Source organism: Thamnophis elegans, chromosome 6 (assembly GCF_009769535.1).
Source record: "Thamnophis elegans isolate rThaEle1 chromosome 6, rThaEle1.pri, whole genome shotgun sequence".
Classification (NCBI taxonomy): Eukaryota; Metazoa; Chordata; class Lepidosauria; order Squamata; family Colubridae; genus Thamnophis; species Thamnophis elegans.
In genome coordinates this window covers 64714044-64738513 of record NC_045546.1, presented here as the reverse complement: position 1 = coordinate 64738513, position 24470 = coordinate 64714044, and the positions used below count along the sequence as shown (strand labels likewise).

At 38.7% G+C, this 24470-nt stretch overlaps 1 protein-coding gene across 1 annotated transcript in view; it reads right to left on the bottom strand.

The window, feature by feature from the left end:
* DMD (dystrophin) overlaps positions 1-24470 on the bottom strand; it is a 1161901-nt gene that overhangs the window by 670795 nt on the left and 466636 nt on the right. Inside the window, 2 exon segments of the mRNA XM_032219839.1 lie at positions 330-471; positions 22273-22445. Of these exon segments, the coding sequence (XP_032075730.1) occupies positions 330-471; positions 22273-22445 (315 nt within the window).

Genomic DNA, 24470 nt, shown 5'->3' with positions numbered 1-24470 from the left:
AGATTTTGGAGCTGCAAATTTTGAATTAATGATGAAGCTAAATTGAAAACATATGCAACGTGCAATGCACACACAATCACTCCACCAATTCAATGTTAACTCTTATCTACATAGGCACATTTTCTCCAGAATGATCTACCCCAACCTATCTGTTCCACATATCTATATCTGTATCTATATTATCTTTATCTTTACATACATACATGCATGCATGCATGCATACATACATACATACATACATGCACACACATAACGTTTATATCTATACACATTAAACAGTACATATATAGATATCAGCATTTGTACAATAAAAAAATAAGCAATCATACCTGGATGCTTTTAGAAACATTTGGATCATCAGTTTCTACTCTTATTTTAGCTAAAGTTTGTTCTATTTCAGTTAGCCAGAGGTTAAAATTCTTCATATCATGATGGAAATTTCTCCATTTTTCCAATGATTTGTCAAATTTTCTGTAGAAAAAAGCAAATTCTATTAAGAAATTAGCATATTGCAAGCAACATTCCAAAAAATCAAAAAGTTATATTATTAGTAATAATAATAATAACCTCATTGTTACTTTAAAAATTGAAAAGAAATTAAAGAAAGTTTGTTAAATCTGGTGTTGGAAAATGATGTTGCAAAATTTAGAGATAAATGAATGCCACAAAATAAATATATGATATTTATGTTTCAACAGATACAAAAATGTACACATTTTCCTGCTACTCTGTGAACATCTTTTATTTAAAATGTATACTTATAAAATTAAAATGTGAATAATTTTTATCTCTCTCTACAAGAATCATGTAGTGAATTTTTTAACACTTGTCTATGTAATAAAATGAAAAAAAAAATAAGGAAACAAATGTAATTTCTCCTCATTTCTAATAGAGATTCCAGTCCACATCACCCTAACACGTATTTCTATTCAAAGAAATGTATTCAAAACTAAAGCATAACAATTACCTATTGGGCCCATGTAGTTCCACCTCACTGACAAAAAGCTTGGCCATGTTAAAAATGTGATGTAAAGCAGATATTTAGTCTAATGTTTCTGATCTAGCTTGACTGTTCTCACAGTCAGCTAATTTTATACATTGTGCATTTGTACAAAAGCAATACTATATAATCTAGTAAATTATAAAATATGATAAATTAATTTCCGGTCAGCTTAGGTCCCTATTAGTTATCCTTTTCCCAATCATTTTATGCAGATGTGCATAAGTTTAAGTTGTTCTTAGTTACTGAGACAGGTTTGTTTTCAACTCCTTGTTGACCATGGGTTGCATAACCCAGAATTAGGATGGCTGTAACCCTATTTGCCACTTCACGGATTACTGCCTTGTCATGGTGAAGGAGATTGCATAGTTCAATGAAGTTATGAGCTATGCCATGCAGGGCCACCCAAGATGGACAGGTCATAGGAGAGAGCTCTGATAAAACATGATCCACTGGAGAAGGAAATGGCAATCCACTCCAGTATTTTTGGCATGAAAACCCCATGGACAGTACCAAAAGGCAAAAAGATATGATGCTGGAAGATGAGCCCCTCAGGTTGGAAAGTGTCCAATATGTTACTTGGGAAGAGCAGAGGGCTAGTACTAGTAGTGCCAGAAAGAACGAAGTGCCTGGGCCAAAGCCGAAATGATGCTCAGCTGTGGATGTATCTGGTGATGAAAGGAAAGTCTGATGCTGTAAAGAGCTATACTCCATAGGAACCTGGAATGTAAGATCCTTGAATCAAGACAAGCTGGATGTGGTCAAACAAGAGATGACAAGACTGAACATCGACATTTTAGGAATCAGCAACCTAAAATGGACAGGAATGGGTGAATTCAATTCAGATGACCATCAGGTACACTACTGTGGGCAAGAATCCCTCAGAAAAAATTGAGTAGGCTTCATAGTCAATAAAAGAGTAGGAAAAACAATATTGAGATACAATCCATAAAATGACAAAATGATCTCAGTTAGCATCCAAGGCAAACCATTCAACAGTACAGTAATCCAAGTCTATGGCCCAAACACTAGTGCTAAAGAGGATGAAATTGAATAGGGGTTCTATGAAGCCCTGCAGCACTTTATGAAATTAACACCAAAAAACAATGTCCTTATCATCATGGGGGATTGGAATGCTAAAGTAGGAAGCCAAAAGATAACCGGAATAACAGGCAAGTTTGGCCTTGGAGTACAAAATGAAGCAGAGCTCAGGCTGATAGAATTTTGTAAAGAGAATAAGATGATCATAACACTCCAAACAACCCAAGAGATGACTCTGCACATGGATATCATCAGACAGTCAACACAGAAATTAGATTGACTATGTGCTCTGCAGCCAAAGATGGAGAAACTCTACACAGTCATTAAAAACAAGACCAGGAGCTGACTGTGGCTCAGATCATGAACTTCTCATTGCAAAATTTAGGCTTAAATTGAAGAAAGTGGGGAAAAGCACTAGGCTACTGAGGTATGAATTAAATTATATCCCTGAAAAATATACAGTAGAGGTGACAAACGGATTTAAGGAATTAGATCTGATATAAAGATAGATGACGTTGGAGGTCATCTAGTCCAACCCCCTGCTTAGGCAGGAAACCCTACACCTCTTCAGACAAATGGTTATCTAACATCTTCTTTAAAACTTCCAGTATTGGAGCATTCACAACTTCTGGGGGCAAGTTGTTCCACTGATTAATTGTTGTAACTGTCAGGAAATTTCTCCTTAGTTTTAAGTTGCTTGTCTCCTTGATTATTTTCCACTCATTGCTTCTTGCCCTACCCTCAGGTGCTTTGGAGAATAGCTTGACTCCCTCTTCTTTGTAGCATCCCCTGAGATATTGGAACACTGCTATCATGTCTTCCCTAGTCCTTCTTTTCATTAAACTAGACATGCCCAGTTCCTGCATCATATCCTACAAATAGCATTAGACACAATAGAAGTCTGCAGGCTATCATTTCGCAGTTATAAATAAGAGATTTGTTCATTGTACATAAAGTAGTGCAAAACAAACCAAATGCTTCAATTTTTTTCAACCAAGCAAACACATCATTTGTGTTGTGTTGTGTTGTACACTTGTAAATTTTTCAGTTTGTCAATAGGTAATTAATAAAAAGACTTCATTAATATATTTGTATGAAAATTTTATTGACATTGTTTATGATCCACTGAATTAAATATGAATATGAATTAAAAATATGAAGAATGTAAAGACCGATAGATCCAAACTGTTTTCAAATTAAGATCATATATTAAGTTTTTTTTTTTTGCTGCATTTCAAAATCCATTGACCATAAAACGCTTTTACTTTTTGTGCTCTGTGAACAAAGTGAGTTCCTTTTTTTCATTAGGAAAACATCTGACCCTGCCATGGGAATTTCAGAAAGAGAACACGATGATCTGGATATAGAAGGCCTGATGTATCTCTTCTGTGATGTACAAAAACCATTTTGGATGAAAAATGGTAGAATTTAACCTGATCAAGGAAAGGGGCTTCTTTTTCTTCTTGTCACTTGCCACTATGCGTTTCAGCTTCTCTCTGCATAGTGTTAATATTTGACAGACGGACAAATTGTAGTTGCTATTTTCTTTTACTATCCATGGTATCTTGCCACAAAAGTTATTATTTAGATTGTGAAAATGTCAGAGTACAGACAGTTTGACTATGTGGGACAACCCAGTAAACAGAGATTTGTATTTAAATAGAGGTTTTATCTACAATATATACATACATGTTCCTTAGTCAGACCTCAACCAAACAGCAATCAGCGATTACAGCACAGAAACACACACACACACACACACACACACACACACACACGCCCCAACAGGGCCTCTCTTATAATATAGACTCTTAAAGTGGTAACAGTCAAATACAGGGGTGGCCTGCTACGGGTTCACCTGGGTTCTGGAGAACCTGTAGCTAATGTTATGCCCGGTTCATAGAACCTTCATATCCCACTCCTGGCTGGCCCTACCCACCCCTCCCCTCCCAGGAGTCTCCACGCAGCCCATTTTGGATGAAAGGTAACTGCAGAGCCTGCACAGAGGCTTGGGGAGGGGGAAAAATGGGCCTCCCAGAAGTTCCAGAAAGCCAGAAATAGGCCTGTTTCTGGCCTCTGGAGGCCCTCTGGAGCCTGGAGGAAGCAGTTTTTGCTCTCCCAGAGGATCAAGGAAAGCCTCCAGAGCCTGCGGAAGGCAAAAACGCCCTCCCCTATGGTGCAAGAGGCCAACTAGGCCATGCCCACCATGGCCATGCCCACCCAGCAACTGAGCAGAGAACCTATTGCTGAAATTTTTGAAGCCCACTAATGGTCAAATAACCCTGCTGACTCATTCCTACCATTGCATCATCATTACAGCATTACAGGATTACAGCAGCTATTAAATCATCATTACCCTCATGATGTAAAGTTTAGAAACCCTTTATCAGTTGATATCTCTGAATGAAATCCTTATCTTCTGAATGAACCAAGTACTACCATTTTAATTATTATCTTGATTGTTTTCAATATTCCTAATTAAGAATGGAATATTTAACAAATTTATATAGTCTCCCATCTCACAAATTGTGACTTTGGGTAGCATATAATATATAAAATAATTAAAGCATAAAAAGTTCAAGCATAAACAAAACACCAAAACATAAAAACTCAAGGAGAATACAGAATAACCATCTTGACATCACACCATCACTTGGCTGACTCCCCATGAGAATATCAGGGTTGGTGGAAAAATCCACTTTGAGGACTTCCCAGTAGGAAATCAGATATGGATTCTATTTTCATGTCAGATGAATGTTCAAGAGGGCAGAAAATTTCAAGTTTATAGTCTTTATGGTTCTGGAGTTTTCATGATACAGCATGAGTGGCATTTGGCTTTTAGATAATTGTGGCTTTCCTATAGCCCTCTATCTATATCACTGGCAGTGTTCAGGAAATGGATCTGATGATCTAAGTAGTCATTTACAACTTTATTCAATTTCATACAGGATTGTTTATATTTAGAAAAAGAATGAAAAAAATTATATACTTTTTGGAATATTTAAAATATTAGCTTAACACTTTCAAGATATCCAAGTTTAATACCATGATACAAAGATTCTTTTTTAAAAAATCCAGGATACAAATACAGAAGGTGTTTCATACAAATCTACTGGTTTTTATAGAAGCATTAGGTGCTTCATCACAGCTTGGTAACTCATTGTCAATGAAATTTCTTTACATACATACATACATACATACATACATACATACATACATACATACATACATACATACATATTGTTGGGGTTCTTACCTCATTATCTTTAAACAATGCTATTCTCTTTTTATAAAGTCAATTGCAATCTCCTCCCACAGCCTCATTGGCTCTGCTACCAATTGCAGCAGTCCAGTGTTGTTTCCAGTCATCTTTTCATTGTGGTGCAGATGGTGCAATTTTCCACATCTTTCTTTATGCTGGGCTATCAGAACTGCCTCCAGGCTAAGTGTAAAGTCTTTAGGAACCCAAAGTGGCCTGCCAGTTTGGCATGTTTGTTTGGGTTTACGGTGCTGTGGTGCACACACATGCACACAGAAGTGTCATGTGACAGGGTGAGCTCCTGTTACTTGTCTCAGCTCCTGCCAACTTAGCAGTTCAAAAACATGCAAATGTAAGTAGAAAAATAGGTACATCTTCAGTGGGAAGGTAACAGCATTCCATTTGCTTTGGCATATAGTCATACTGGCCACATGACCACAGAAATGTCTTCAGAAAACAGTGGCTCTCTCGGCTAAGAAACAGAGATGAGCACCACCCCCTAGAATCAAACTTGACTGAACAGGGAAAATCTTTACCTTCATCAGTCAAAGACCCAATGTTAACATGCACTGATTTATAAGTTTGTTTTAAAATTAGTGGCACATCAGCAGTTTTTTCATTGATTCAATGCATATATTTATTATGTTTCTTGTTGTTGCTGTTATAAGTAGAGTGGTTGAAGCTCATGAGGCAGGGAAATTATTGTGATGCATGTTTTTGAATATATACCTTCCTTGAAAAGATTTTGCAGTAGTTTCCTATGCAAGAAAATATTTAAATAAATTAAAAATAAAAACCTGTCCCTGCGCGTTTCCCACCACTGCACATGCGTGTGACTTGTGTGACTCATTGTGCATGTGCGTGTGACCCCCACATGTGCATGGGAAACCCCTGCCCATGCACCCCCCACATGAACACGGATCTCCCGCATGTGTGCCACCCCCCACATATGTGCTGCAGAGACCCAAAAACCAGCTGGCCGGCAGGAGGCATGTGTGCATGTGATGTGGAGCTGAGCTGGGGCAACAGCTCGCATGCCTGCAGAGAGGGCTCTGTATGCCATAGGTTCACCATCTTGGACTTATACTATTTCAGATATGTGACCAGGGATATCAAACTCAAATTCATTGAGGGCCATATCAGGGTTGTGTTTGACCTTGGGGGCTGAGGTAGCTGTGGCCAGGGTAGTTGGGGTCAAGGTGGGTGTGGCCATGGTGGGCATGGCCAGCTCAATGTCACTCATGTTGGGGGCACCTGTGGTGGCCAAGTGCTAAGGCAGGACTTCCCTCAGACCCTCCCTCCCTCTCATTATAATCTTCCTTCCTTCCTTCCTTCCTTCCTTCCTTCCTTCCTTCCTTCCTTCCTTCCTTCCTCCCTCCCTCCCTCCCTCCCTCCCTCCCTCCCTCCCTTCCCTCCCTCCCTCTTCATTCTTCTTTCTTCTTCCTTCCTCTCTTTCCTTATTTTTCCTTTGTTGCTCTATTCCCATCTTTTTCTTTGTCTTTCCTCTTTCCCTTTCACCTTTCCTGTCTTTTCTTGCATGCTTAAATGCAAAAGGGGAAACATTTCTCCATTTGTTTTGTTTTAAGTTTTAGTTTTGCTAGTCCTCTGCCAGCAAAAACAGTGCTTGGGGGACATGGTTTTGGCTAGGAAGGCCTCCTGCAACCCTCTACAAGCAAAAATTGAGCTTGAGGTGGGGGGGACATGCACTCCATTTTCACTGGCAGAGGCACCACAGGCTGGTCATTTGTTGTTTGCAGGGCAGCCCTGTGGGCCAGTTCTAAGCACCCAATGGGCCAGATCTGGCCCTTGGGCCTTGAGTTTGACACCCCTGGTCTAACCTCTTCTTAAAAACCTCCAATGATGGAGTGCCCACAATTTGGGTTGGCAAGCTTCTTCTACTGGTTGTCCTCACTGTTAGGAAGTTTCTCCTTAATTCCAATTTGCTTCTCTCTTTGCTTCTCTCTTCAGTTTCCAACCTTTGTTTCTTATCCTGCTTCTGGTGCTTTGGATAATAATTTGACCCCGTCTTCTTTGTGGCAGCCCCTCAAATACTGGAATACTACTATCATGTCACCCCTAATCCTTCTTTTCTCTAGACTAGCCAAAACCAAATCCTGCAGTAGTTCTTCATAAGTTTTAGTCTCCAGGTCTTTGATCATCTTAGTTGCTCTTCTCTGAACTTTTTCAAAGTCTCAACATCTTTTTTGTGGTATAGTCAGCAGAATTGGCTGCAGTATTCCAAGTGTGGTCTTACTAGGTTTTTATAAAGTGGTACTATTACTTCATGTGATTTTGATTCTATGCCTCTGTTTATACAACCAGGATTATATTAGCTGTTTTGGCTTCTGCTGCACAGTGCTGGCTCATATTCAAGTTATCAAATACTAAGACTCCAAGGTCCCTCTCACAGTTACTGTTTTTGAGCCAGTTCTTGTCTAATTTTTATTTATTATTTATTATTATTTGTTTGTTTGTCAAACATGTACAAGATAATAAGTATAGGTATGAACATAAACATGAACAAAGGAAGTAAATGCAGATAAATGGGGACAATAAGACAGGGATGGTAGGCACACTGGTATGCTTATGCATGTCCCCTTTGCGGACCTCTTAGGAATGGGGTGAGGTCCATGGCAGACAATTTGAGATTGAAGCTGTGAGGATTTGAGGCTGTAACAACAAAATCGGGTAAAACATTCCAGGTGTTGACCGCTCTGTTGCTGAAGTTGTATTTTCTGCAATCGAGTTTGAAGCAGTTTACCTTGAGTTTGTATCAGTGGTGGGTTCCGGATCCTGTTGCAGTTGGTATGCTGCAACGGGGCTAGGAACACGCACCTGTGTTCCCACCGCCCGCGACTCTCCAGCTGCTCAGTGGAGTGTTGTGCAGGTGCCCTATGTTCCATGCGTGTGCACAAATGACCCGATCCGCTCAAATAATGGTAAGGAGAGCGAGCAGGCGGGTGGGCCCTCTGAAGCACTGTATTGGAATGGTACCTGGTGCTCCCAGCAAGCACCAGTATGCCCATACCGGGGCGTACCAGTCGTATCCCACTACTGGTTTGTAGGGCAGTGGCAAGCTTTTTCAAGAAGTAGGCACGTAATCCATCAGGGTCAATAGATAGAGTTGGCTTTAGTTTACATAGTGCTGTTTCAACATTATCTACTGTAAAATCAATATGTAGTAAATTGTTCCAATTTGTTATGGTATGACTAGAAAATGGGGGCAGCAGCCATTGCTGTCGACAAAGACTGAACTGAAGAACACGTTGAAGAGGTTGGCCTTAACAGCTTCATCGTTACAATCTTCCGCAGTTCAGCGGTTCAAATCTCACCGGCTCAGGGTTGACTCAGCCTTCCATCCTTCCGAGGTGGGTAAAATGAGGACCCAGATTGTTGGGGGCAATATGCTGACTCTCTGTAAACCGCTTAGAGAGGGCTGATAGCCCTATGAAGCGGTATATAAGTCTACTGCTATTGCTATTGCTATTGCTATTCCCCATTAGGCCCTTTTATGGGTGGGATAGTTTTTGATTCTTTAAGTTTGGTGTTTATGTAATTATAGAAGGCTTGGGTGGATTTCAAGTTTAACAACTCTTCCTCCTGTTTGCAGTGGTAATTGGTGCATTCTGCCTTTATCTGGCGGCATAAGGCTTTGTAGCAGTTTTTAAAGTTGGCAACATAACCAGCTTCATTTTCTCACCAGATTTTTTTTTATTGTAACTTTCTTATTTTTATGGGTATTTTTGGGGGGGGGGCTTTATGTTGCCCTTCTTCAATCAGGAGGGGAACAAGGGGTGAGGGTTGGGGTGAACGCATGGCAGAAGTGTGTTCCGGTTTCAATAAGTTTACATGAAACACAGGATAAATCCTTCTAAGGGTCTTCAGCAATTCCAATCTCACTGATACAGGATTTATAATTTTGAAAATGGAAAACGGACCCAGCTATTTTGGACCCAATTTCTTCAATTTCTGGGTGGTTTGCAGAAATGTAGTAGACAAAAATACCCTATCCCCAACCTGGTACTCTTTTGGCTTGGCCCTTTTTTTGTCAGCTTGTTTTTTGTGTGCTTGATGAGCCACATCCAAGGCCTTGCGGGTCATTGGCCAAAACTATTGAAGTTGATCACTCCACTTGGACAAGGACAAAATCTGTGGCTTCTCTTGAGGCAATTCAGAAATGGGCACAAAATTCTGGCCAAACACAACTTTAAAAAGGGGTCATTCTGGTACTGCTATGTACTGAATTATTGTATGTCACCTCTGCATGTGGCAAAAGGTCAGCCCAATTATCCTGTTGATAATTGACATAACACCTAAGGTACTGTCCTTTTACAAGCCCCATCAGTCTCCAGTTGGTGGGCGGAGTTTAGTCCCTGGACAGAGCCTATTAATTTCAGGAATTCTTTCCAAAAGAGGGGGGTGAATTGGACCCCTCTGCCTGAGGAACTCCATGTAACCTATACACATGTAAAATAAAAAATTTAGCTAACGACTTTGCTGATGGGATCTTGGAACAAGGTACAAAGTGGACCTGTTTGGACAACAGATTGGTCATAACCCAAATCAGGGTATTTCCAAGAGTTTCTGGTAGTTCGACAATAAAATCCATCTATATTTCCTTCCACGGGGCCCCAGGTCGGGCAACACTTTGAAGGAATCCTTGGGGTTTTCCTGGTGGTCTCTTTGTGGCTGCACAAACAGGACAACTGGCTATATAGGACTCAATGTGTTTTTTCAGGGAAGGCCACCAAAACTGCCTCTTAATCAAATGCAAAGTTTTCACAAATCCAAAATGACCCACCATTCTTGAGTCATGGGCCCATTGAAAGACAACAGTAGGAACATACAGCTTAGCTCCTACCCAAGCCAGGCCATCTTTCATGGTGCATTCATCAGAATCTTCTTTGAACCAGTCCTCAGACGCAAGTCTTCCCTTAAGTTTGTTCATCAAGTCTGTAGTCACATCTAAATCCACTGACCCTGGTCCTAATGACCATTGGGGGCAGCTAGGTTTTTAGCTGGGATGACTGGATGAACCATGGTTGGTCTAGTGCTGTTGTACTGGGAAAGCCTGAACAGGGCATCTGCCATAAAATTTCTCCCTCCAGGGATGTATTTTAGGGTAAAGTTGAAACGGTGGAATTGCTGTGCCCAGCGTACCTGTTTAGGTGACAGCTTATGCGGGGTCTTCAATGCTTCCAGGTTTTTATGATCAGTCCATACTTCAAAAGGGTGTTTTGTTCCCTCTAGGAAATGTCAACAGGTCATCAAGGGCCACCAGATAGCAAAAGCTTCCTTTTCCCATATGGCCCATCTCCTTTCCATTTCTGTAAGCTTACATGAGGTATATGCACAAGGTTGCAATTTTCCCTCTGCATTTGTTTGGAGCAACACTGCCCCCACTGCCATATCACTTGCATCCGCTTGAATCACAAATGGTGCATGCATGTCAGGGTGTTTCAGAACAGGCTCAGCTGCAAACAGTCGCTTTAACTTCTCGAAAGCTGCTTGACATTCCATAGTCCAGTTCAGAGGCTTACCAAGCCTTGGTTTAGCCTCTCCTTTTGATTTCAGGAGATTCGTGATTGGTAGTGCAATGCTAGTGAATGAGGGGATAAATTGGTGGTAAAAGTTAGCAAATCCCAAAAAACTTTGTAGCTGTTTGCGGGTGCGAGAAGCCATCCATTTGGTCACCGCCTGGACTTTCTCTGGATCCATCTTGATTCCTTCATGAAAGATGCAGTTCCCCAAATAGTCAATTTTCTCTTGGTGAAATTTACACTTAGACAACTCAGCATAAAGTTCAGCAGCTCAGAGTTTTTTCAGGACCGAGCGTACAAGTTTTATGTGTTCCTTGAGTGTTTCTGTGTACATGAGGATGTTATCTAGGTAAACTAATATCCTCTTGTACAGGTGTTCATGTAACACCTCATTTATCAGCTGCATAAAAACGGCTGGTGCCCCCTATAGTCCAAAGGGGAGCACTCTAAACTGGAAACACCCCAGAGGGCAGTTGAAAGCAGTCGTCCACTCATCTCCTTCTTTTACTTGGACCCAGTAATAGGCCTCCCTTAAATCTAATTTTGTGAAAAATTTCCCCTTTGCCAAGTGCGCCAACATATCCTTCATGGGTACATATTTTCCACACAAATGGTCTTCAGGTTTTTATAGTTTACACATAAGCGCTGGCTCAAGGTTGATTCAGCCTTCCATCCTTCCAAGGTGAGTAAAATGAGGACCCGGATTGTTGGGGGCAATATGCTGACTCTGTAAACCGCTTAGAGAGGGCTGAAAGCCCTATGAAGTGGTATATAAGTCTAACTGCTATTGCTATTGCTATTTTTTCTCTTGGAATAAGACTGGTGCGGCCACCTGTGGCCTAGCTGGTTGAATGAACCTCCTCTTTAAGTTTTTATCAACGAAGTTGCGTAATTCCTCCAGCTCATGTGGGGTCATCAAGTAAATCTGCGGTTTAGGGAGTTTCTCCCCTGGGAGGATCTCTATGCTGCAATCTGGGGCACGGTGGGGGGGGGGGAAGCTTGTCAGAAGTCCTTTCACTGAATGCCTCTTTGAGGTCCCAATATTGTTTCAGAATTCTTTCCTCTCCCACAATTTTCTCATGCATGACAACTGTTAAGTCTGTTGCAGCTCTGGCTTGGTGAGAAGTCTTTCCCTCTGTTTGTTTAGCCGAACGGATGTGTAGCCACCCTTTCCACCAGTTCACGTGAGGATTCCATTTCCGCAACCAAGGTAATCCCAATATGAGGGGCCATTTCATCTCTGGCACCACGATGAAACTCAAAGTTTATTGGTGATCAAAGTGTTTCCTCAGGGCTGTCATAAACCCCTTTTAATCCCTCTGCAGGGGGGAATCATCATTATGCAATACTACCATTCAGGCAGCCGCTTTGCCTTCCAAAGCCATAGTAACACTTCTCACTTTGACAACTTCTGATGAGAAATCCTCCTCATACGCTTGCATGTAATCCGAAACTTGCACTACCCCCCCCCAATTTTTTGGGATCTCCTCTGTACTTCACTCCAAGTGGAGGAATCTGAGGCATTTGGTGCCTTTGGGGGTTTCCCCCCCCTTCTTGGGGGAGCTTGAGCTGCTGCTGCTGCTGCTGCCTGCCAGTCATCCTCTGGTTTTTGGCTGGTTGTGACCCTTGCCATCATCTTCTCCTGCTCATTGCAGGGGTTAGACATTTGGGTGCTCCTCCCATGAAAGCTTTAACTCTGGAATGGGTGCGAGGTCAGATCTTGCTTAATGTCAGGCATGCCTCCTTCAATATCCAAGAAAGAAAAACCTCAACTCCATTTGAATAGAGATAAAGTACTTTTACTAGATATGAATTGAAAGCAGCAAAAAGGAAAGCAAGATCTGAGCCAAATAGGCGCGAACAAGTATATATCAAGTGATTGCCCAATCCCCTCCCTCCAGCTACTCCAGCCCAGTCTCCAATCTGCAACTCCCTAAGGTGTCATGTGGCGTGCATCTTCAAAAGGCCTCATCAGGTTGGTATGCGAGATGGTTGGTCTTGACCAAGTCCAAACATCAGCCATCAGCATGCGCAGAAGATGGTTAGAACAAAACTCCCTTCTACATAACTCCTCCAGTTCCATATAATTCCCTTGAGCAATACTATGCCCCTGCCCTTCCCGTTTCTGTGGCAGCCGATACCAAGCAAGCGAAGCAGAGGCTGACAGGGGTTATTTTTGGTACGTATATGTTATTGACTCTATTGACTTAGAGCAAAAAAGTGTTATAATGGTCTTCTGCAGTATTACAACCTGTGAACGAAGGTGCCACTCAAGGGATGTGAGGTCGGCAGCTATGAGATCATATTTGGCTTTTTTTAAAATTATAATTTGGAGTCACATCATTATGACCCTCTTTGCAAGGACACAAAATTGAGACAAAAATCATTCATACTGTGATCACTGCTGGAAAAAGATTCTTTAATTTTTAGGCCATAAATTGAATTTAAGCTATTGCAAAAGATGAGCCTAGTGTTGTTCATTATCAACTTCTCCAGCCCCAGAGTTGTAACAGCATTGTACAGAGTTGCATGTATAGGTTTGGTTGTACATTCATTTAGGGTCCAATTAATAAGAGGCAAATTGAGGTCACCAAGAAAGATGAAGAGATGCGGGCAGGAAGCTGCCCACGTTAGTAGTGCAATTAACTTGTTCGTGTGACCAAGGTCATAATCAGAGGCTCTATAACATAGCAAGAAATGAACTGTGGTATTTAAGGACAGTTTGCAGACAGTGGTCTCAGGAAGAGCAAGCTCCTGTGTAACATTAATCTTTTTCAGACCTAGAGACTTTTTATAGAAGATAACAACACTACCCCCTTTATGGTTTTATAATCTGTACTTATAACTTTGATTTTTCCCTGCCTAAATGTTTGCTTTCCTGCCTAAACTTTGCTTTTCTCCACATTAAAATTCATTTTATTGGAGAGGGCCCATTATTCAAGTTTTGTCAAGATCTTTTTGGATCCTGACCTTGTCTTCTGGGGTGTTGGTTATTCCTGCTAGTTTAATGTCATCTGCAAATTTGATTAGTTTCCCTTCTATTTCCTTATCTAAGTCATTTATGAAGATATTGAAGAGTACTAGGCCTAAAACAGGCCCTTGTGGTACCCCACTATTTACTTCTCTCCATAGGGATGTAGTACCATTAAGGACTAATCATTAAGCATGGTTTGTCAGCTAACTACAGATCCATCTGGTGATGATGTTGTCTAGTCTACATTTTTCTAGCTTACCAAGAAGTAGGTTGTGGTCTACTTTGTCAAATTCCTTATTGAAATCAAAGTATACAGGTTAGAATATTCATGAACTGGAATAGGACATAGCAACAGATCAGCCATCGGGAACTGACTGGAATAGGGCATGACAACAAGGTCAGCCAATGAATAGGCATAGCAACTAAGTCAGCCAATGAGGGCTTTTTGTGTACTGAGACAGCAAGGAGCCTAGGCATGGCTTAGGGTTAGCTTAACTGCCCTATATAGAGGAGGTTCTCTTTGTCTGTATTAAGCTCTGTACTGGAAATGAAACCTGCCTGTCTGCTCTCTAAATGGAAACTAAAAACCAATCTCTTCTCTCTACCACTTTGGAAAAATCTGTTGTTGGTATTGTACATTTATTCAAGAGTTATTATGTATATAAAGAAGTTAATGAATCCTGCTGAATCAGTTATCTGTGTGTGCTTTCTGGATTTGATTTTTGCAACAAACTCTGACATGCCATGCTCACTGCATTTTGCTGGTCTACTAATTTAGTGAATTTATCAAAGAATGAAATAAGATTGGTTTGGCATGATCTGTTTTTAACAAATCTGTGCTGGCTACTAGTTATAACTTTATTTGCTTCTAGTTGTTCACAGATCTATTTTTTGATCTTCCTAGGTATTGATGTTAGACTGATCTGTATTTCCTGGGTCTGTTCCCCCCACTTTCTTGAAAATGGGAATCACATCAGCCCTTTTCCAACCCTTAGGTACTTCCCTGGAGGTCCAGGATTTTTTTTAAAGATATGGTAAGATGGTTCTAAGATAATATCTGCCAGCTCCTTCAGAACTCTAGGATGTAATCTGTCAGGTCCCGGTGATTTATATCCGTCATCAGATAGGTGTTCTGTTACCATTTCCTTGTTTCTAGTTTGTCTTTTAACAGTAGTTTTTGGTACATTGGGCTATAATTTCTTTTTGCGTGAAGAGTTAAGCAGCTCTGCTTTCTCCCTACTGTCTGTTACTTTCTTCCCATCTTCTCTCTTTAGTGGATCTACTGTTTCCTTGACTTTTTTCTTTTTATTAATATGTTGAAAGAAACTTTTTAAGTTATCTTTGACTTTTGTTCATTCCTTGTCTTTGTTCATTCTGAGCCTTTGCTTTCCTGACTTTATCTTTCAATGTTCTGGCTATCTGTTGATAATCAGCTTTAGTTAAGCGTCCCACTTTCCATTTTTTTTGTACTTGTCCTTTTGTCTTTCAGTCTGTCAGATAGATATTTGTGCAGCCAGACTGGTTTCTTCTTGAATTTCTTGCTTTGAATGTGTCTGTATGTGTATCTTATAACATTAATGTATTAGGATAACTGGGTTCTTTGAAATATTCAAATAGAGCAGAAATCCTATATTCATTAGTATAGCATCTAAGAAAATATTGACTAAAATGTTATGGGGGGAACTATTTTACATTTGAACATTGTCTTCTAACATAAGATAGATTTCCCCCCTTATATTAAAAACTACTATACTGGAAAAAGAGCTAGTCCTTTTCTTTAAAGAAAATAGGAAAGAAGATACAACAATGCAGAATCTTTGGGATACAATGAAGGCTGTTACTAGAGGTCTGATAATAGACTATACAAAGAAGAGAAACTTAAAGAAAAGACAAATGCATAAAGCTTTTGATAATGATTACAAAATACTTGAAAGAGAATTACAGAGATCGCCACAAAAAACAGATGTCAAGATAAAAATGGATATAATTAAACATAAAATGGACCTACTGGAAAAGGAAGAACTGGCACAAAAAATTAGAGGTGCTAAATAGAATTATTTTGAAAATGCAAATAAACCAGGCAGATGGTTGGCGTATAAGCTGAAAAAAGAGAGAGAAACGAAGAAAATATTTCAATTAAGAGATGAACAAGGACAAATTCAGTACGGAAATACTGAGAAAAAAAATTATACAAGATTACTATGCTAAGCTCTACGAACAAGAGAAGGTGGAGGAGGGAGGAGTCAAAAAGTACTTACAGGATGCCAATCTCCCCCAGATATCAGATGAAACTAAAACAATGCTAGAAAGTAAAATAACAATGATGGAGCTAATGGATGCACTTAAAAAACAAAATAACGGAAAAGCCCCAGACCCGGATGGACTACCCGTGGATTTCTACAGAATATTTGAAGGAATCTTGATTCTCCCACTCTTACAAGTCATGAATGAAGTGATGTCTGAGAGTAGAATACCGAAGTCATGGTCAGAAGCATACATTGCATTGCTACCCAAGGAGGAGACCGATTTAACACAAACTAAGAACTATAGACCAATTTCTTTATTAAACTCAGATTATAAGCTATTTGCATCTATACTAGCAGAGAGACTTAAAAAATATTTAAATAGCTTCATCCACTCAGACCAAAATGTCTTTTTACCTAAGAGACAAATCAAAGACAATATGAGAATGATTTTGAATACTTTGGAATACTATGAGGCCCATTCCGAAAAACAAATGGCTTTGATGTTACATTAACATTTTATTAAACTAGTCAAAGGTGCTCCTGGTTAAAAAACAAGTAAACTAAGGCCAGTCTTCCTCCTTGTTCATCTTTGTTTCTTTCCAACCTCTTTTTTTCTCTTTATGGTCTCAAACTCCATATACATTAAATCATGTCTTTCTTCTTGTACTCTAAATATCTTTCCAGCTGCAGATGGATAGCTATTCTGATAATGTGTTTTTCTGAATTTGGCAAATGTCCTTATAGTGGCCAACTCTGCTATTTTGTTCATTGTAAGGATAGGATTGCCAACACGGTAATCCAATAGTGACTCCTATATAGTACACCATCCATATCTACAACACAATGTATAATTATTTTACTATTTTATTCTCTCCCTCTCTCCATCTCTCCCTCCCTCCCTCCCTCCCTCTCCCTCTCTCTGTAGGAAAGTGACACAGAGAAGATTTTCTAGTAGGATGTAATACTCTAAAATGGTACTCTAAAACTTGTGTTGAAAGTTCAACAATTTGGCTTAAGCTCCATTTAAGAAAACATTACTACAGTAACATTCTTACAGTGAATGTTTAGTGTATGATGCAAGTATAACTCATTTTCACTGCTGCACGAGGTACAAGAAAAACTGAAAAATCCTGCATAATATTGATTTATCTTTCTTTTTCAAATGACAACAGCAACAAGGCATGAACCTGGAAACCTTCCCAGATTATGTGTGAGTACTAAATTATACTTTAGAAAACTAGGCCAAACAAAAATGATATGCACAGGGTTAATGGTTTATTTGTTCTACTATGTTCCAACCAATTTTCTCAGCTTACCACTACAAGATCTCAACTAACTAAATGGACTGGAGGAAATCAATTTAAGTACATATGAGGACGAAAATCGATGATTTTTCTTAAAAAAATCAGTCTGCTTATTTAGAGAAATGTTGAATAAGGACTATACATCAAGTCCATCCCCATGCTTGGTGGAGGAATCTAAATTGAACCATCTCTCACAAATGGTAGCTGGTCTCTGCTTGAATATGAGTTGAAGAGAACCAATAAACTCTCTGGACAATGTCATTTATAAACTGCATGGGTATCCATGTGTGAAAAGGATTTCTTCATATTGGAACAACCAGGAACTTTATTGCATTTCTGTGGGCTCAATCATTATTTCCCCATGACTAGTAAGTGGAATTGGTTACTCAAGTAAGAATGGAACTACCTTAGATCAGTACCTCCAATTCACAGCCCTTATAGATGATCCAGGTTACTGAAGGTAGACTGCAAACAGGTAGCCCCCAACTTACAACAGTTCATTTAGTGACCATTCAAAGTTGCGGGGGAGGGGCCAGCATCGCAACAGTATGCACACAAACTTTGGTTCTCCAGAGGAGTGGTGATATCCTAACATTTTGGGGACCTCTTCAGAGGTCAGAACTGTCTTGGAGGGACAGTGAGGAATGGGGGTACAGGCAGGTGTGAATGGGGGTGCTACAAACCCCGTAGAATGTCTGCAATAGCTCCTGATCCAGCCGGAAGGAAGACAGCCATTGTGAGCTGTCAGAGTTGGGGCGGCCTCACAAAGAGAGAAGAAAGCAGCTTGGAGCATCTGGGTGAGATAGTGATACTGCCCTAGGGAACACTGTATTCAAAAGCTTTCCCCCCCTCCTTGATTGTCTCAGAACAAAAAGAGAGAAGGCAAAAATGGGGGGTGGATTTGTGATTATCCCTTCTCCCTCCGGAGGAAGCAGCAGCGGAGAAGTGAATGCCAATACAGATAAATGACTCATTAAATAGTCTTGGGAGGTTGGTTTGGAGAAATAGAGAGCAAACTGGACAGAGTTAATTGCTAACGAAACTTTGAAATCTTGATGTTGAATATTTAAAGAGTACTGAAAGAATTCGGAAGTCTGTGGTTGCTTTTGGATTTTTTTTCTTTTCTCCTTATCTATTTTTTTTCAGTAACAAGAATGGCATCTAGTGGCAACAGAGAGAATATATTAGAAAGAACAAGAAATGACAAAACACCAGCTGTGGAATTATTTATTTATTTTTTGGTGTTTTTGTTTTCTGCTTGCCTGATTACAACTTTGACATTTTGGAACAGTGGAGCTTTTTGCTTGTATTAAGAATGGAAATTATTTTCCTTAGGTGGATCTGTACCCGGTTCCTTTTTTAAATCAACACCTTCCTTGTTTTTTCCTTGTAACTCTCTAATTAGTGGGTACTTATTGGGTTTTTCCTTTTTATTTCTAGTTTTATTTTATTTTTATTTTCTCTCTCTCTTTTTCTCTCTCCTCCTATTAGAGCTGGAGGGAATAAGGGTGATTAACTACATATTTCTATTTTACAATTAGGGTACATTTTTTACTATTTTTTCCTTTGCTCTTTTTGTTGAAATTTGGTCATTTTTTCTATTCTTCATTACAATTGAATTAGGGTAGCAAGAACCTGAAGCTTGGAGGGAATAAGGGAGATGGAAGACATATTTTTATTTTACAACAGTGGTCAATTTTTTACTATATTTTTTTCTTTGCTCTTTTTGTTGGAATTTGGTTTTTTTTCTTCCTTTTACTCTTTACTACAAATTGGGTTAAGAAGAACCTGAGAGCTTGGTCTACCAGACCTGTAGTGTTGACTTTCAAAATTTGGATACTTTTTTTCTCTTCTTTTTTAACATTTGGATTACAAAAATAAATCAAAAAGAGGAAGAAGATAACAGCATATTCTTCATCAACAGCAACAACCTAAAGTCCTACAGTACAAAAATGCAACAAAATAAAGCCAGTATGGAGTTAAAGAGTATGTTACAAGCTATGCATAAAGACCTCAAAGAAAGAATAGACAAAGTGAATGAAGATTTGAAAGAGGTCAAAGAGATAATGGGAAAAAATGAGCAGAGATTGCAGAAAGTGGAGGAAAAGGTGGAAACAGGAGAGAAGAAAATGAAGATGAATTATAGACTGACAACAACAGATAAAAATCAAGAAAAGATAAAATCTCGTGGAAGATGGACAAAGCTGATTATTATTTAAGATTCCAAAATATTGAAGAGGAAAAGGAAGAGAACCTAGCAGAAAAAATGGCAGACATATTGGCATACAGACTGGAAGAATCTAAGGAAAAGGTGTTAAGTGGGATTGACGAAATTTACAGGGTCCATACAAGATACTCTATAAGAAATAAATTATCCAGAGAAGTACATGTAAGATTTACTAAGAAAACACTGAGAACAGAGATCCTGCAAGCTGCAAGGAATACTACAATAAAATATAAATCTAAAGAAATAATAGTTCTTAAACAAGTGCCAAGAAGGGTGAGAAATCTAAGAAGAGAATATCAATTCCTGACAAAATGCCTAATAAAAAAGGAATTAATTTCAAATGGTTAATACCAGGATACTAGTAACTTGGCAGGAACAAAGACACAGGCTGGATACAGTAGAGAAGGCAGAGTCATTTTACGAACAATATTTTGGACCATAAGAAGAAGAGAGATGTAGAGAGGCAAGAGGAACAAAACTAGAAGAAGAGAAGGAAAAAAACCAGAGAGAACTAGCTAAAGAACAACAAGAAAGGGCGTTAAGAGAAGGAGCAAGAGCCAAGGAGACGAAAGAACAAATGGAGATGAGAGTGGCTAGATCCCTGAGAACCCATCAAAGAAAATAAATAAGCAAGGGCAACAACAGAAAGGAGGGGGAAAGAGGAAGGAAATGAAGAAAGGGTAAAGCAGAGAAAATGCGGGTAGGGAATTAAGAGTAGGAGAGAAGGTAAGAAAGAGGAGAAGGGAGGAATAGAAGGGAAAGAGAGGGGAAGAAGAAAGAAGGAGAGGAGGGAGGAAGAAGGTAGAGAAGAGAGGTTGAGAAGGTGGAAGGAGTAAGGTTGTTGTAAAATAAGATGGAGGCATGTGGTGGCAAGAAAGTGATCCAAACTGTAGTATGTATGTATGTATGTATGTATGTATGTATGTAATGTGTGTGTGTGTATGTATGTATGCATGTATGTAAAAATGAGTATAGAGGTTAATGCTGAATAGATAAATGTTAAATAATAATTATAAGAATATATATCTATGAATGAATTTGAAAGGGAAAAAATAAAAAACTATTTGCTTGCAAAGTTACAATAGCACTGACAAAAGTGACTTATGATCATTAGTCATACTTATGACCATTACAGCATCTTCATGGTCTTGTGATCAAGATTCAGATGTTTGGCATATTTATGATGTTTGCAGTGTGTTAGGATCATGTGATCCCCCTTTCCGACCTTATGACAAACAACGGGACATCAGATTAATTTAACAACTGTGTAACAGCTGCAATGATTCACTTAACAACTTGGGAAGAGAGGCCGTAAAATGGGGCAAAATTCACTTAGCAACTGTCTTAGCCACAGAAGTTTTGGGCTCATTGTGGTTGTAAGTTGAGGACTACCTGTGCATATTTCAGAGGACCCTGTCTAGTTCCTGAGATTATACAAGCTGAAAAGAATTTGAACTGCACAAATGAGGAAGTGTAATTCCCACCCAAGGCCAAATATAGAATTTCCTCAAAAATAAATTTAAGACAGTTCCTCCCCATACAGGCCCACATAGCCTTCACACACTGGGAGAGGATCTCAATAGCCTCACTTGGCTGCCCTGGGATCAAATATATACTTGATATTAACAGTATATTAATGATATTGTACCCCCAATCTGATGGATGACTTCAGCTTTCATTTACATGTTGAATGAGAGAAGTAAAGCCTTGTAGCACTCACAAAGAAGGAATTTAGGATTAAAATTAGGGTTAGTGTTCGTGTAAGAGTTAGTGTACTCTTACTGCAACAACCAACACTGACTAGAACCAGCCCTGAAGGAAGGAAAGATACACAAATAGTGCCCCATTCCCAATGCCTGAATCAGTTTAGAAGGATACCATGTTCAACAATTCTGAAAGCCATTGAGAGATCAAGAGTATAAGTATGGGTACATGAACTCCATCCTAGTTGAACACAAGTCATCTATAAAGATAGGTTGCCTCCATACTAAATCCTGACTTGAAACTTGATTGAAACAAGTCTAAATAATTCACTAACTCCAGACTTCTTTCCGCCTGCACCTACTTCTCTAAAAGGGAAGGTTGGAGACAGATTAGTAGTTGTCTAAAGCTATTGTGTCCAAGGATGGCCTATTGAGGAGAGACTGTAACACAGCTTCTTTTAAGCTTGGAGACCTAGTTTTTCCCTCACACTATAGCATGGAGTCAACCACAGAACATCTCTTTGGCCACTTTCACAACATAGGAGGGACATGGATTCAGCACATAATTGGCTTAGCTAACAGTGAAGAACCTTATAATTTTTCATATAATTAAATAACCATATTTATACATACCTAGTAAGAATATCAATAAAAAGATGATTTGCATGGGTAAAATCAATCTATCGTGATTCCAAACACTCTACTTAAAAGTCAGGGAAATAATTACTTGATTTCTATCTGTAGACATATCTGTATTTATCTTAGATGCAGCAATTTAAATATAATTTTTTTGACAATTATTTTGTCAGAAAATTCTATGAATCTATTAACTCTTCCACTATCAATGTCCAAATATTAAGACATATTCAATCTGAAATCAACAAGCTATTTCACAAAGATAAAATTTAACCATACATTGTAAGTCAGATGTAATGAAGCTTATCATGGGTAGCAAACCAAAATAAAGAAATTACTTACGCCCATCGATCCCAATATATCTTATTAACTTTTTCCCATTGGGAAGTAAGTTGAATCAGCTTTTCCTCAATTTTCATAGCTTCACCAGGTGTGGGACTTTTCAGAACTGCAGGCTTTTTGTTCTGAATGATTTCAATTTGATTTGAATATCTCCTTTTGGTATCCTTAGTTTTCTACAATTCAAGAGGTGGAGGAGAACAGGAAAGAACCTTATAAGAGATACATAGATGTTGAATTATTAAATAAATTTCTACTTCTATAATACTTCTATATTTTGAACAAAATCAATCCATGTTAAAAGAGGAGAGAGAGAAATGAAAATAATTAAATTCCCTTTGGCATTTGAGAGGATCTTGCATTAAGAAAGAAAAACAATCCGGAAATGAAAGGAAGGATTTTGTTCTTTTTAGTGTACATTATCTAAGAGTCAGAAGGACTGATATTTCAAGTTTGTATGGTACTTGCATTGGGATGCGGTGGCTCAGTGGCTAAGAGTGTCAATCAGAAGGTCAGCAGTTCAGCGGTTCAAATCCCTAGTGCTGCATAATGGAGTGAGTTCCCATTACATGTTCTTAGCAATTGGAAAGCATGTAAAAATGCAAGTAGGAACCACCTTTGGTGGGAAGGTAACAGCATTCCATGTGCCTTTGGCATTTAGTCATGCCGGCCACATGCCCATGGAGACCTCTTTGGATAGCACTGGCTCTTCGGTTTTGAAATGGAGATGAACACCTCTCTCTAGAGTCAGGAATGACTACCACATATGTGTGAGGGGAACCTTTACCTTTATGGTACTTGTGGAGTATTTTAAACATCTGAATTTTATTTTTATTTTTATTGATTTAATAAGTAATTAACAAATTGTCATTTAATGTTAAGAGGAAATGTTTGGTCCTATGTACCAAAATTGCACTGAAGTAATAAAAGATACTATAAAAGCAAGAATCAGGCCAATGCTACAACTGTCTATTTTTAACCTCACTTTCACTTGCACATTCTTTCCTAATTGTAGAGAATATATCCATTGAAGTCAACATCATTTGATAATCATCTGTTTCTTGGCAGCAAAGATCCCAAATGAAACCAGGCTTTATCAAATGCATTTTATTTTCATTGTGAATATAAAGATATGAAAGTTTAGGGAAGCCCATTAGTAGATTAGGAAATCATTGGGAACAAAATCCTTATTATTCCTCAAAAACCAAGAATTTTCCATCACTATATAGTATTCACTTTATTTGATAGTTAAGAACATTTTCTACATGTTCAGTTTTTCTACTGTTTGTTTATCAAGTTTCAATCAAATATTTTTATCCCAAACATTAAATTGGAAATTTATTTCATTTCCATAGGTTGAAAGATTGCACTTATTCCTAAAAAAGAAATAGAGCCATTGGATCTCATTTATGTAAAGGTTTCTTCATTGTTTCTTTGCCTTACTTGGTAGAACCCAGATGTGCATTTCTTTGATAAAAATGCAAATGCATTTTGGAAAACATTGTCCTGGATGAATACTAAATTTATAATCATATTTCAGCTTTTTATTCAAATACCATAAAAGTAAGAAGCAGAGCTTCTAGTATTCATAAATGAAAAAGAAAAATCTTTTGTCAAACCACAGTCTTGAATATATGCTAGAACTATGAATTATAACATTCATAAATCCAGTATATTTAAAATTAAAAAGGCATTCTTGCTGAGCAATGACTACAGTGATTAATGAGTAACTACCATAAAACTTGTTATCTATATAACTATCATGATAAAGAAAGAGAAGGGGAGAGGGAGAAAACACCATGGGGTCAGAGAGATGGAAGAAGAACAAAGATGAAAGGCAATTCTTTTCTCCTCAGTTTCATTTTCAAAGGAATCTTCTCTTGAATTCATAATTTGTATATATGCTAGTTATCCATGAAAAGCATCATTCTTTTTGACTGAGAAAGCCTGGTTTTTAGATGATGTACAAAAAAAAGGGAAAAACACAATAACTGCAGATAAACACGATAGAGAAAGCAGGCAGAACAGGGATTCTGGAATTCTTTTTCATTCATCTGTGAAAAATGTTTAAAGGAGTAAAATATTGCATCTCTGTGTTACTGTCTTACTGTTCTCCCACTGTGTTCTGCATCTCTGTGCAGCACTGGGACAAGCTGCAGATCATCACTCTAAGTCATGTCATCAGAAATAAGCAGAGAGTT